At 33.5% G+C, this 13799-nt stretch overlaps 2 protein-coding genes and 1 long non-coding RNA gene across 3 annotated transcripts; 2 read left to right on the top strand and 1 right to left on the bottom strand.

Annotated features, from left to right (window-relative positions):
- The first annotated feature begins 1566 nt into the window (after positions 1-1566).
- Positions 1567-10246, top strand: LOC8287478 (delta-1-pyrroline-5-carboxylate synthase). Its single transcript, XM_002524184.4, has 20 exons — positions 1567-1949; positions 2517-2588; positions 2716-2819; positions 3036-3138; positions 3315-3476; positions 4101-4378; positions 4822-4972; positions 5133-5297; positions 5480-5557; positions 5827-5916; positions 6552-6638; positions 6744-6830; positions 6938-7034; positions 7130-7233; positions 7390-7465; positions 8639-8789; positions 8911-8979; positions 9194-9260; positions 9345-9415; positions 9838-10246. Exons 1-20 carry the CDS (start codon positions 1887-1889, stop codon positions 9959-9961), a joined length of 2199 nt encoding a protein of 732 aa, XP_002524230.1. The 5' UTR covers positions 1567-1886; the 3' UTR covers positions 9962-10246.
- On the top strand, positions 7472-7937 carry LOC112535612. Its single transcript, XR_003079702.1, has 2 exons — positions 7472-7643; positions 7746-7937. It is a non-coding gene; the product is annotated as an uncharacterized LOC112535612 (long non-coding RNA).
- Positions 10247-11094: 848 nt separating the features above from the next.
- Positions 11095-13394, bottom strand: LOC8287477 (uncharacterized protein At2g39795, mitochondrial). Its single transcript, XM_002524183.4, has 3 exons — positions 12941-13394; positions 11776-12116; positions 11095-11687 (listed from the first exon to the last, which is right to left on the bottom strand). Exons 1-3 carry the CDS (start codon positions 13178-13180, stop codon positions 11528-11530), a joined length of 741 nt encoding a protein of 246 aa, XP_002524229.1. The 5' UTR covers positions 13181-13394; the 3' UTR covers positions 11095-11527.
- Between the last annotated feature and the right edge of the window lie 405 nt (positions 13395-13799).

Raw genomic sequence — 13799 nt, forward strand, 5'->3', positions numbered from 1 at the left:
ACAACAAAGAAATTTACATTATATATAATGTTCTATCATAATTTATCAGTTAATCGTGTTCAAATTAAAAGGTTCCACATTAGTTAAATATGAAAAGTTAAAAATCTTATATAATATTTGTATATTATTATCTAATAGTTTAAGCTTTTAATTAATAATTATAGTATATCTCAGTGTCTATATTCTAATGTTTGTCAATAATACATATCATGTGCCACATGCTAGTAAATTGGCCTAATACGTTACGTATCAAGAGAGAGAGAGAAGATATTTGAGCTCAACATTTATGATCTACACTCAGGAGTAAGGTCACGACATATCAAAGAAATTAGACTCAATTGTGGTTCAGTTCTGAATTTTAAATTAGACCGAAATCGAAAGCAAAGATGGATTGTAATTCGATCCTAAATTAATAAAAAAAAAATAGTTCGATTTTGATTTTTCTTTTTATAATAACGGTGAATGCGATTTTAATTTTGTATTTTATAACAGTGATTGATTCGAAATCGGTTCCAAATCAAAGATCCATTTATGTTTGAATCTACTCGTGACTAATATTCCAGTTCAGTTTAAAATTGAGAGGTTATAAACGAATTGACTCAAGTGAAATTTTAATAAGTTTGAGTTTAGTTCGTTATATTTTGTACAAATTTAAATTGAACTCGATCCAATAATAACAAACTCGAGTCAATTAAAATTAAATTAAATTTTAATTTTTTAATTCTATTGATTTATTTAATAATATAATTTACTTCATCTTATTAAATCAATTAGTTTCAAATATTTAATATTTAATAGATATTAATTATAATGTATAATAAAAATAAAAATATCTTTACATGTTAGTCTATATGAATTGATAAATATTTATATATGTAAATTAAAATGATTGTAACAGAATATATTTTATATTTTTTATGAGCTTAAATATAAGTTCATTAATAAATTAATTTACAAATAGGATTACAAGTCTATAGACGAACTAACCTGTAAGTTAACTAATAAAATATTGATAAATTTGAATTAATTTATTAATACTAATAAATTTCTATTGATAAATTTTAACGAGCCAAATTCCGAATAATTTAGTGAAAGGTTACGTGTGTGTATATATAAAGGGCAATTAAAACCAGAAAAAATAAAATTGATGAAGTTGCATGTACTGAACGGTAAAAGCAACTCCGTTAGCTAAATATCTGTCTCATTTTTAACAAAAGTAAACTGACAAGATCTGTTGAAAACAAAAATAATAACAATAAATTACAAAAAGGACTGACTTAACCAATCAAGAAGCCATAAGTGCAAAGACATCTGTAAGCTGTTGAAGCGGCTGCGGCGGCCGAGGAAGGCTCCGCATGAAAATAAAGAATCTAACAGAGTCACAGATAGAGAGAGAGAAACATTACCTACCAACTCCCCCACCCCATCCCATAATTTATTAATAATAAAAACAAGAGAAACAAAGGCTAACGTGTCACTGCTGCTTTTGGACTCATATACAATGGGTTCACAAGCTATATAAACAAAACGACGAAACGTTTCTTTCTTTTTTTTTGTTTTTGTTGTCTTGGGTTTTTGATTGAATGTGTCGTGTCTATATCCATTTCTTCTTCTCTCTTCACCTCACAGGTCACTTGTTGTATCTTCTTTTCTATCAACGCCACTTAAATTTATAAAAACCCCTTTCGTTGTTTTTTTGTTTTTTTTTTTTTCTTTAAATCAGTCTCTCTCTCACTCTTTCTCTATCTGTCTGTTTATTTTTCTCGCTTTCATTCCCGAGTCGCCTCATAACTTCTATCGAGTTGACTCGGTTTCTTGCTCCTTTGCTTTTTTTTTTTTCCCACTCTTCTTCTTCTCTTCTTTCTATTTGGGCTCCTATCTTAGCCATGAATGGTGGCATGGATCGGTCTCGTGCTTTTGTCAAAGACGTTAAGCGTCTCGTTATCAAGGTCTTTTCGCTCCATTTCCTTATTTCTGCTAAAGCCTCAATTATTCTTTTGAAAGATTTGATTTGATTTTTGCCTTTTTTAGCATCAAGTAATGACAGTACTTCTGTCGACATAAGCGAGAACTGGGTTCTTTTCTTTTCTTTTTTTCTTAAATTCTTAACCGAATGGGACTGATTTTTACTTTGGTTTCATGTATTAATTCTAAATGAAAAAGAGTTCCAACAAAAATGTGTAATTTCGGACTTGTTTCTGTGTGTTCATTGACTGAGTATTTTGCGTTTTGATTATATTTCTGCTAAAATTTTAATTTTTTATCAAGAATATTCGATCTTTTTGCCTTTTTAGTATTAAAGAAGAAGGTTTTGTTTTGCAAGGAATGAATTATTTATGTCATTTTCAAGAATTTATTCTTCTTTTTGATTTATAAAGTCTTGATGTTGTGTGATTTGGAATTCAAAATAAAATTAGAAGGATATATGATGTGAAATCTGGGAGGTGTTTACGTGGTGTACATTTATATTTACATTTTTGTTCACTGACAGTATTTTGTGATTTGGTAACTTAAAGGTTGGGACTGCTGTTGTGACAAGAGGTGATGGAAGATTGGCCCTTGGAAGATTAGGAGCCTTCTGTGAGCAGGTTATTATGTTTTTAAGTTTTGCTTTTATGGCCAGGCTACTGTTTGATTCATGTTTGGATGTTAAAGTTCTGATCTTTATCCTTTTTTTCTTTTGGGTTGTGTATTTTATGATTATGTAATCTGCAGGTTAAAGAGTTGAACTCTCAAGGATATGAAGTTATTGTGGTTTCATCAGGAGCTGTTGGCCTCGGTAGACAGAGGCTTAGATACCGCAAATTAGTCAATAGCAGGTTCTTTCTTTTTCCTCAATTTCGTTTGATTGAACTTGCTGGAATGTTTCTGTTTATATTATTTTCTGTAATTTGCATTTTGTTGTAAAGTCGAGGGATTGGACTTAGGATTGGTGGATTTTGTTTATTTAGACAGAAATGTGATTTTTTTTTTTTAAGAAAAAAAATAAACTGGTTGAAGTGGGTTGTACTTAATATGTTTTGTGAAAATTGCAGCTTTGCTGATCTCCAAAAGCCACAAGTTGAAATTGATGGAAAGGCATCTGCAGCTGTTGGGCAAAGCAGTCTCATGGCTCTTTATGATACAATGTTTAGTCAGGTGACTTTCACTTTGCTATTTGTCTGAACTAAAACTTGGTTTTGTTGTTTTCTGCTTTGAAATTTTTAACCTTCGTGAGGATTATATCTTTTATATATATTTTCATAATAAACTATTTCCCCACCAATTAGATCCCGATTTATTTTGGAATGTCTACACTTTTTCTTTTTGTGCAGCTGGATGTGACATCAGCACAGCTTCTTGTGACTGATAATGATTTTAGGGATAAAGATTTCAGAAAGCAACTTAATGAGACTGTGGAGTCACTGTTATCTTTGAGGGTTATTCCTATATTTAACGAAAATGATGCAGTCAGTACTAGAAAAGCTCCATATGAGGTAGGTGACTTACCTCTGTCAGTTTTGTTGTTTGTTAGTCTCAAGTGTTGTTTTTTTGTTTTTTCTGCTTTTCTGGACTTATATTTTCCTGATGTTAATATATGTGTGTGTGTGGATATAGTTCTACCCCATTTAATTATAAAATCAAATGCATGATTGTTGATCATTCTGAAGTTTAGAAAATGAGAATATTAATTGGATAAAATTCAATGACACATTATATGTTCAAAGCATACAAATGGTTCTTAAAGTTTCAAAAGCTTTAAGAGTTTTGGTCCTAAAGGTCCCAACTGGTCTCTTGTGTCTGCGTGTGTTTCAAATTTTCCAATTTTTTCTCTCTCCCTTCATATAATCATTCATTGCATGGTATTTGTTGAAATTGGCAAAATCATGATTCTCTCCCTCCTGTTCAAGCATATTTATCTTTCTTTATCTGTAAAATGTCTACTGCATTTATTCCTTGTCCTTGATTTTTGCTGGAGTACACTTTGTGCCCTTTTAAATACAAAAAAGTTGCTCATTATGTTACCTTGTGTATGGATTATATATCAGTTCCAATGCAATCTATTTCTTTTTCTAATGACAAGCTATTCATCTATGTTCTGATTGTGGGAACTTATGCAGGATGCTTCCGGTATTTTTTGGGATAATGACAGTTTATCAGCTCTGCTCGCTTTGGAGCTAAAAGCTGATCTTCTTGTCTTGTTAAGTGATGTAGACGGTCTTTATAGTGGCCCTCCAAGCGATCCACGCTCAAAGCTGATTCATACATACATTAAGGAAATACATCATGGTGAAATTACTTTCGGTGACAAGTCTAGAGTCGGAAGAGGGGGTATGACAGCTAAAGTAAAAGCTGCTGTAAATGCAGCTTATGCCGGCATCCCTGTTATAATAACAAGGTACACCTCTATGTTATGTTGTCATGCATGGTTCAGACCTCAGGGTGAAAGTGCAATTGCATTCTGGATTCAATCACACTAAAAAAATGTCCCGTCATTAGCATAAACATAAAACTCAATTTGTCAACAGTTTCTGAGTTCTGCAATGTTCTCCTGCCCTTTTCTTAAACAGTTCAAGTATATCATGTTCTTATGTTGCTAGTTTATTTGCTCAAAATCATTTCGGGGTGGTGTCCCACTAGAAAAAATGAATTGGAAAAGAGATGTTTGCCCACCTTTTCTCCATTTTGAAAAATAATGCTATTGAATGTTTTGTTCTGGGAAGGTTGTAGCATTTTTATTTTATCCCAATTGATTGAGCTGCAAATACACATTTGCTACTGGCTTGAACTAGCACTTTTCTATGAACATACGATGATTTTATAGTTCTCTATTTTTTGAAGTGGGTTTGCTCGGGAAAATATACTTAAAGTCCTTCAAGGAGAGCGTGTTGGCACCCTCTTTCATCAAGATGCACATATATGGGTCCCAATTAAAGAAGTTTGCGGGCGTGAGATGGCAGTCGCTGCAAGGGAAAGTTCTAGAAGGCTTCAGGTAATACCAATATATAATGATTTAGGGATGTACTATGTTATGTTGTTGTGGAATCCTTTGTTTTCTGATGCAATTTGAGGTGTTATTATGCTCCATAACCTTTTAGTATACAAATACTTTATTTTCAGCAGCATGATGACAGTAGTATCTTGTTCTGTAGGCCTTGTCTTCACAAGAGAGGAAAAGAATTTTGCTGGACATAGCTGATGCATTAGAAGCAAATGAAGAACAAATCAAAATTGAAAATGAAGCTGATGTCGCTGCTGCACAACTGGCTGGATTAGAAAAGTCCTTGATATCCCGGTTGGCTCTAAAGTCTGGAAAGGCAAGACAGTACTGATTTAATTTGGCTGTTTGTAATCATTTATTTATTTGTTCTTTTTTGGTTACTGCTAATGCTTTTTCCAAATTGCTGTTGCTACTTAAAAATATATTTGTTTTTTGTGTTGTTTCATCAAGTCTATGTACTTTCCTTTTGCATTTGAATAATTTTAATTAACTCGGCAGATCAAAAGTCTTGCAAACTCGATTCGTGTGCTTGCGAACATGGAAGATCCTATTGGTTGTGTTTTGAAACGAACTGAGGTAATCATTTATATTCTTGTGTCTGGTTCATAGCTTTAAGGATCTCAATTCAGGCTTTAGGTAATTTGACACACAAGGGTAATAAAAAAGCTGTTATTTTAATAATAACTGCTAATTTACAGGTTAAGGAATAATAGTGACACAATCAGGGCATCGTAGTGAAGTATTTATCAGACTAATTACAGAATTAGGAAATAGGTTATTAAACTGAAAATTGCATTCAGTTTTGAGAGAGTTCTGTAACACTTTCTATAAATCCATGAATGCAGCTTGCAGATGGACTCCTCTTAGAGAAGACATCATCTCCTTTAGGTGTTCTTCTGATTATTTTTGAGTCTCGACCAGATGCTCTGGTGCAGGTATATAAGAATACATCTTCTAAATCGTCTATAGTCAACTCTGATCGGGATATTGATGAATGTTTCATTTTATTATCATCTGGTAATTTGAACACTCATTTATTATTTATTGGCCTTGATATGAGGATAGATTTAAATTGAAGCTCTAAAATTGGGATCTTGTAATTGCTAGTCACTTTAAAGAAGATCTGCATGATTCTTGACTTTCTTGTAATTTTCCCTTCTGAATGTGGGCTTCTTGTTGAGCTGCAGAGGCTATATTGAAAGCATTGGTTGTGCAGGCATCATAGGCCATATCATGGACTGAACATCTGCCTATGTGCTTTTATAATTTTGTCGATGACTGATAAATAGAATTTTTATTGTGAACTCAAGTATTGTATTCATTATTGTTTAATCGTTTGTAGGACCAACCCATAATTACAAACATGAAGCTATGTTGGAAATTTTTTTTAAAAAATTGAAAAATATCACTATATCAATGTTCTCCATAGGAACTAATTAGAGAATAGCTTTTTCCTGCCTGACGTTCCATATTCTCTACTACTAGACGAACTTTGAACCTTCTTTGCAATAAGTTCCTTGTTGTTATATTATGGTTGTCATAAACATTTTCTTTGTTTCTGTTGAAATAGATAGCTTCCTTGGCAATTCGAAGTGGCAATGGGCTTCTCTTAAAAGGAGGGAAGGAGGCCAAGCGTTCGAATGAAATTTTGCACAAGGTGGTTTAGTGCTTTAGCGAGATGATTTATTCTTGTAAGTAATAGTAGGCATCTAATATTTTTTCAAATCAGGTCTAATTTTTCTCTATTACATAAAATTTGCAGATTATCACTGCAGCAATTCCAGAAACAATTGGTGGAAAACTTATTGGACTAGTGACTTCAAGAGATGAAATTCCTGATCTGCTTAAGGTTGGTAATCTTCTCAAGTCAAATAAATGGAAAATTGTGTGGGTTTTGAGAATGATGGTGTTAAGAAACCAGAAACCAAACTTACAAGTCTTCTCTTGATGCTCCAGCTTGATGATGTGATTGATCTTGTTATTCCAAGAGGCAGCAATAAACTTGTTTCTCAAATTAAGGCATCAACTAAAATTCCTGTACTGGGTCATGCTGGTGAGATGGGACATATTTGGGATCTTTTTAACTCAGTATGATGTCTATTGATAGTATTCTGGATTTCATAGTAATGCTGAAGTTTTGCTACGCAGATGGTATTTGTCATGTGTATGTTGATAAGTCTGCTAATATGGAAATGGCAAAGCGCATTGTCTTGGATGCCAAAATAGATTACCCAGCAGCATGCAATGCTATGGTAAATTATATCCATATTGTTTTATGGCAAAATATGTAATTGTTCCTTATGATTTTTGTTCCTCATAACTTCCATGAGTTTTAGGTGTAGATCTGGATTCACATTTGTGAATGCTCTTTCGTTCTAGCACATTCATCATTCTTTTTGTATACACAGGAAACACTCCTTGTGCACAAGGATCTTGTGCAGACTGGTGGGCTTAATGAGCTTACAGTTGATCTTCGCACTGAAGGTAAGGGTTCCCTCGTGAGCAACATCACAACATGATTATGTTATTTTCAGAATGCACATCTTCGTTTCTCTTCTGGTGTTCTGTTACTTGGTCCAGGACAACTTCAGTCAGATATAATTCTTGCGTAGTTGATGGCAATCTGGTGTTAAGTGTACCTTGCGAATTTTGTTTGTGGATAGTAAGTTCACTGAGAATTTTAGGATATGAATTGGGATCTTGATGTAGGTTAATTACGTAATAAAAGTTTAATGATGAGTTAATAGGAGGTAATTTTGTACAGGCGCTACAGTAGCAATTGATGTTATAACTCTCTACACTGAAGAACTGTCAAATAAGAGACTTAGAGTTCTGCTCAGTGCTCAGTTTTCAAATTCCAGTTTCTCAATGTTATCTCTTCCATCTTCTAAAACAGTCGGTGGTTATTGTCTGTTGGATTAAAGCTGGCAAATAAAGTTATCTTTTTCCCTTTGAATGTTCATTAGTTTTAACTCAGAAGACTTGTGACCAACAGACTGTCTCCCATATCAGTTTACATGGTATCTATGAATTCAATCTCAAGATATCTTGAATGTGAGATCTGTCTAAAACTGAGATAAGCCTTTCTATAATAGTGGGGGCGGCGCGGCTCGATTATGTGAATCAAGTTTTCATTCCTTTTTTCATTAGATAGAGCAGCTATATAAACATTGTTAATAGTAAATTATAAAGGACATCAACATTCATACATAAAACTCAACATACAAGCAGTCAATTTGATCTGTTAGGTTAATTAACTCATTTTCCCAGCAATCCTGAGCAGTCCCAGTGGTCTGCACTCAGGCTTCTCGGTGAAGTTGAGGCTCTTACATGGAACCGTCCCTTTTAGGTTAAGGCTGGTGTCTCTCTGTCCATCCCTTCTATTGGCCCAGAGCTTGATAGTAAAAACCTATTACCTTTCACATCCTTCTATTTTCTCCAATTTGGCTCACATAACCCATTTCAATCAATCTAAAGATATTCTGGCAAGGGCACACTCGGAAGCGAACATTATCATTTTCCAAATTTTCTGTTTTTGTTCGTTAGGAATAAGATGTATTTAAAACTTAGATTTGCTTGAGGCCTTTTTCTAGAATGAATAATTTGCCTTTACTAAGCAAAGGATCCGGGTATTGCCAACTCTTGCTTCTTTTTCAGGTGTTAATTTATATGGTGGACCGAGGGCTAGCAAGGAGCTAAATGTTCCAGAAGTAGATTCATTTCATCATGAGTACAATTCTATGGCTTGCACTATTGAAATTGTTGATGATGTGTATGCTGCCATTGAGCATATACATGAACATGGAAGGTACTTGGCGCCCTTTCCTCAAATCAACTATGCTGCTATTTCTTATTCTCTTGGGCATGTGTACACGCACAAATCTATACCACCTGTAGATGAACATATTCTTTCTTTCTCTTATTGGCAGCGCGCATACTGATTGTATCATAACGGAAGATCACGAAGTTGCAGAAGTTTTTCTATGTCAAGTTGACAGGTAACAATGCTTCATCAGTGTGCATAAAGATTACCTCGTGTTCTTCCTTTGTTGCCCTTGTACATCATGTTTATCCAGTTATCTGGACTGTCAAATATCTATATACTAGTTTCTGCTCTATTTTTTGTCCACAATTATTTGTTCTGTACTCAAGTATAAGTTAGCTCATTAAATGGGGCTGATATTTTATGTTACTGAAACTTTTCATTTGCAGTGCGGCAGTTTTTCATAATGCAAGCACTAGATTTTCTGATGGGGCTCGATTTGGTTTAGGTGCAGAGGTAAATTATTCTTTCACAATTAATTTTAGCGTCTATTGAAATGTTCATGTTTCTCATAACTAGTATGCATTGATGGCTGAATAGGTTGGAATAAGTACAAGTAGGATCCATGCTCGTGGTCCTGTTGGAGTTGAAGGATTGTTAACAACAAGATGGTATGAATATGCATATGATTTTTTTTTTTAATAATTTATGACTTGAATATCTCTTCCTTCTCTCTATGGAGCACACATAAAAAACTTTTTGTTTTCATAACTAAACTAATGGTATGTAGTCGGCATCTTAAGGTTATTCGACTAATTTATTAGAATAGTTATCATTCTCATTGTGCTTTCTAGCATGTTAATTGCACTCCGTAAGTAAGTATAGAAATTCATAAGCATAGTTATCAAGGAACAAGCAAGGAAAATGATGTACTTTCGGTGATATTTAGGTGAAGCAATTTGTTTTTATTCCATGATAATTTGCACGTCAATGTTTTCAGATGAGGTTTATTTTTATTCTAAAGAGATGCAACTATAAAAGTTTTTATTCCGAATGCTGACCATCACACTTCTTTTGATTGTTTCATGTGCAGGATTTTGAGAGGCAATGGACAGGTAGTGGATGGTGACAAAGGGGTCATATATACCCACAAGGATGTAACTCATATTCACTCGAATGGGTTTGTTCCAGCTTCACTCACAAAAGAAGATAATTAAGGATGCGAAACGAGTATTCAGTTGAACGAGTGTATTTCCCCTCTCTCCGGAAAGAAGAAAATGGTGGTGGCATTGGCATTCTGTGACAATGGTGATGGTGCCTTTTATTGGCTCTTGCCTGGTTTTATGTCTACTGTAGTTTTAGATTATGCAGTTTTTCAGTCGATCTCCCACTGTTGCTTCTTGATATTTTGTACTTTTTAGGCAGTTCATAAGTTTGTCTAATTTCTTTCATAATCTGATAATAATTATCAATGGCAGTTTATTTATCAAGTTTTTTGTTAATCAAGCTTTTTGCTCGGAACTCTAAAGCTAGTTGCCTTTTTTATGTGACAATGGTGATGGTGCCTTTTATTGGCTCTTGCCTGGTTTTATGTCTACTGTAGTTTTAGATTATGCAGTTTTTCAGTCGATCTCCCACTGTTGCTTCTTGATATTATGTACTTTTTAGGCAGTTCATAAGTTTGTCTAATTTCTTTCATAATCTGATAATAATTATCAATGGCAGTTTATTTATCAAGTTTTTTGTTAATCAAGCTTTTTGCTCGGAACTCTAAAGCTAGTTGCCTTTTGTATGGCATTTGATCAAGAATTGCATACCAATCGTATAGAATTCTGCCATATCAACAAGATTCATAAATGATTAATCACAAGCACAATCAGAAAGCAGATCACACCAATATGGTGTTGGTCACCATCAGAAAGCAAATCCAACATCAAGCTAGTTTTACCGTTTATGACGCCCTGGTCTGAAAGGATACCTTGGATGAAAACTGAAAAAATAAATCCATAAAACATGCACGTCTTTTATATTGCTTGGCTGGATGAACAGGAAGCAACACACAGCAACGCCATCTCCTTGGTATGCTAGATGGTATACCAGTACCAAATCTGAATTCGTTGATGTCCTGCCATAGGAAGCTGAAACAATTGCTAGCATTTCTTGAATATGACTGGTGACATCTAAGAAACTACGTTCCTTCCAAAAATTTGGTGAGATAACTATTGCAATGAGACTTGAACTTTTGGTGCACTTTCATATAATTTCACTCACCACTAAGTTTTTATATGATATTCACTGTGGCAATTGCAGGAAACAATTCAATCTATTTAAGTTCTTACATTGCACATCATTCAGAAATATGCTTTATTTATTATTAAAGCATGATCATCACAAAAGTTGATCAAGTCTGCATCTTCTTTCAAAAAAGTTACAGACTGCAATGCATCGACAGATTGATGCCATTAAGAACAGGAGAAGTTTTAGGAAGTAATAAACTGAAGGAAATTACCATACCAATCAATGGAACATAAACTTTCCGACTGTGACATGTTATTGAACACTAAAACTAGAAGTTGAAAGGATTTCCAGGACATAGATTTCCACTTCGCAGAGATATTATAGCCATTCTAATTAGATATTAACAATTGAAATTCTACAAAGCAGATTGACAGGGTGAGCAAGGCACTAAGTTGACATCATTTTCCTTCAGTGAATTTCTTCAATGTCTTCTACCACAACAAGAATTCTCAAATTATGATCACATAACTCTTGCCTCATAAGGATTATGCTTCAATAAACTTCTTGAGGTCCTTCAACCACCCTATGAATTCTCGACTGTCTTTGTTGATCATGTACTCGTGGAGGAAATTGGTTGTGCTGGGCTTTATTCCTCTATTCAACAAGTACTTGTGAAAAGCATTCTTCAAATTTTCATCCAAATCACTGTAAAAGAAACAAAAAGCACTTTTGTTACTTATTGATCAAAATAAACCATCATGCTTATTCCAATGGTCAGTGATTGTAAGCTTACTGATAATTAGGTCCCTCGTATGCAATTTGATCTTCGAAAAGTTCTGGATTTTTAACTGACAAGCTCTCAATTGCAATTTCATCAGGATAAGCAACGCAATGGAATTCTAGGGAAGTTCCATTATTTTTCGAGACAGTAACAAACAATGGGATACTAGATTGTGTTGGTTTCTCAACATCATCCGTGCCATCATCAACCTCATTATCTTCCCCAGTTACAAGATCAGGCATGTGAACTTCAACCTTCACAAGTTCACCATCATATTCTCTTGTCAGAATAATAGTTTGTTGCCCTGGATTATCAACAATCTTGAAAGGAAAGCCTTGTGGAATCGCCTCAACCTATTGAACCACAGGCCAAAAAACAAAAGATGAAAATGATGACAAAAAATGCGGTAAAGGTTTTCCCAACAAAAAACAAGTGTATAAAGGTTAAAAAATGATCCATTTATGCTTTCTCAAAAATTAGCAACCCTTAATACAAAATGCAAACAAATACAAAGTATAGTCAACTGAATCACACCCCAAACAGTTTTAGGAGGAAAAAAAGTCCCCAACATAATAGTTATGGGATTCAATTGTGGGAAGTCAATTGCAATTTTATTTGTGCCCCATATGGAATCTTAAATACTTACTAATTAAATATCAGAGTTCAATTCTATGGGAATATAATCCACTTGAGAGAATTCCCAATAAAAGTTCAGAAATTCATAACTGCTACACAGCTTAAACTAAAATATTTTGCAGATTTGAGCACCGTCCCATATTTAACTATTCTAGCACTTCATTGATGCAAGTAGGGCTTTCAAAGGAAAAGTATACTGAATACATGTCTTTATTGTTTTTATTTGTTCTAAAACAAAATGTTCAAATTGTCTTTTATAATTCTTTATATTTTTCTTTTACACCTTCAAGGAGAAGAATACACAATTTTCTAAAATTTTAGTTATTTTTTTTTCTAAACTCCAAAAGAATAAAAAAAAAATTATGTAATTACTTCACATTTTAAGTTTTAGCCCATTAAAAATTTAGTATCAAAACTATAAACAAACTTAATGGGATCTAAAACATAGCTTTCTCAGTAATTAAGATGGCTTTCATATGAAAGCCCTTTTTCTTTTTAAAACAAATACAAAGAGGCCATAAATAAAAATAAAATCTTATACCCGGTCAAGATCGTCGGTTTCCTGGGCAATCTTGATTTCCGAGTCGATGACTCGGAGAAGCGACTCAGAAGCACTGGGTTTATTAGAATCAGTAGCAGTTGCATAGTTTTGTTGTATAAATGGAACAATAGTTGGTTTTGTGATGGCACGAATGTAATTTCTTTGACTCGCTCGAATGATTCGATTAGCAAGCGGAGCTAATTTGCATGTTGATTTGCGAATAATTGAAGCCAAAGCCATTTTCTTAATTTTTTTTTTTTTTGTTTTCCTTTGTTCTTTTTTTTGTTGCTGGTGTTGAGTTTAGGGTTTTGCAGAAAGGGTTTAGGGTTTTGCGGAAAGGGTTTTGTGTAGTGTTTCTCTACGGTTTTTGTTTTGTGCGAGTGATTACAGTGAACACTGAGATGCTGCCATGTCATACTTACGTTATAAATTATAAAATAACAAAAATGGACTGTAAAGTCCAAACTAGTAAGCTTTTTTTTTTTGTAAAAAATAATTATTTATATAATTCCATTCACTGTTTATTAATTTCTTATAAAAAATTATCATTATGTTAATATTAATATATTTTATTTTATTAATAGAAATCATATATTTATTAATATTTCTAATTAAAAAAATTTAAATTTTGGAGGAAAAAAAAAACATAGAAAGAGTGAAGGTCTATCCTTATTTACTTTTCTTCTAAAAGAATATGAGTTAAAAGATTTTAGGGAAAAAAAAACCTTAAAAATTAACAACCAATTGGAAAAGAAAATTCTTCAACGAACTACCGGCCTTGCAGTCGCTACGAAACGCTGACGTTTTCCATGCTGAAACACAAAGACAAACAGAACAGACCAAACTGGTAATTAGATAA

The sequence above is a fragment of the Ricinus communis genome, chromosome 6, assembly GCF_019578655.1.
Source record: "Ricinus communis isolate WT05 ecotype wild-type chromosome 6, ASM1957865v1, whole genome shotgun sequence".
Taxonomy (NCBI): Eukaryota; Viridiplantae; Streptophyta; class Magnoliopsida; order Malpighiales; family Euphorbiaceae; genus Ricinus; species Ricinus communis.

What these genes read in the sequence shown, in the direction of transcription:
- LOC8287478 (XM_002524184.4), top strand. Translation starts at nt 1,887, where the DNA reads ATGAATGGTGGCATGGATCGGTCTCGTGCTTTTGTCAAAGACGTTAAG. An exon ending in ATCCCTGTTATAATAACAAG is followed by an intron (nt 4,379 to 4,821) that starts GTACACCTCTAT and finishes TATTTTTTGAAG; the next exon opens with TGGGTTTGCTCGGGAAAATA. An exon ending in TTTCTATGTCAAGTTGACAG is followed by an intron (nt 8,980 to 9,193) that starts GTAACAATGCTT and finishes TTTCATTTGCAG; the next exon opens with TGCGGCAGTTTTTCATAATG.
- LOC8287477 (XM_002524183.4), bottom strand. Translation starts at nt 13,180, where the DNA reads ATGGCTTTGGCTTCAATTATTCGCAAATCAACATGCAAATTAGCTCCG. An exon ending in AAACCGACGATCTTGACCGG is followed by an intron (nt 12,117 to 12,940) that starts GTATAAGATTTT and finishes GTGGTTCAATAG; the next exon opens with GTTGAGGCGATTCCACAAGG. An exon ending in TACGAGGGACCTAATTATCA is followed by an intron (nt 11,688 to 11,775) that starts GTAAGCTTACAA and finishes TTTCTTTTACAG; the next exon opens with TGATTTGGATGAAAATTTGA.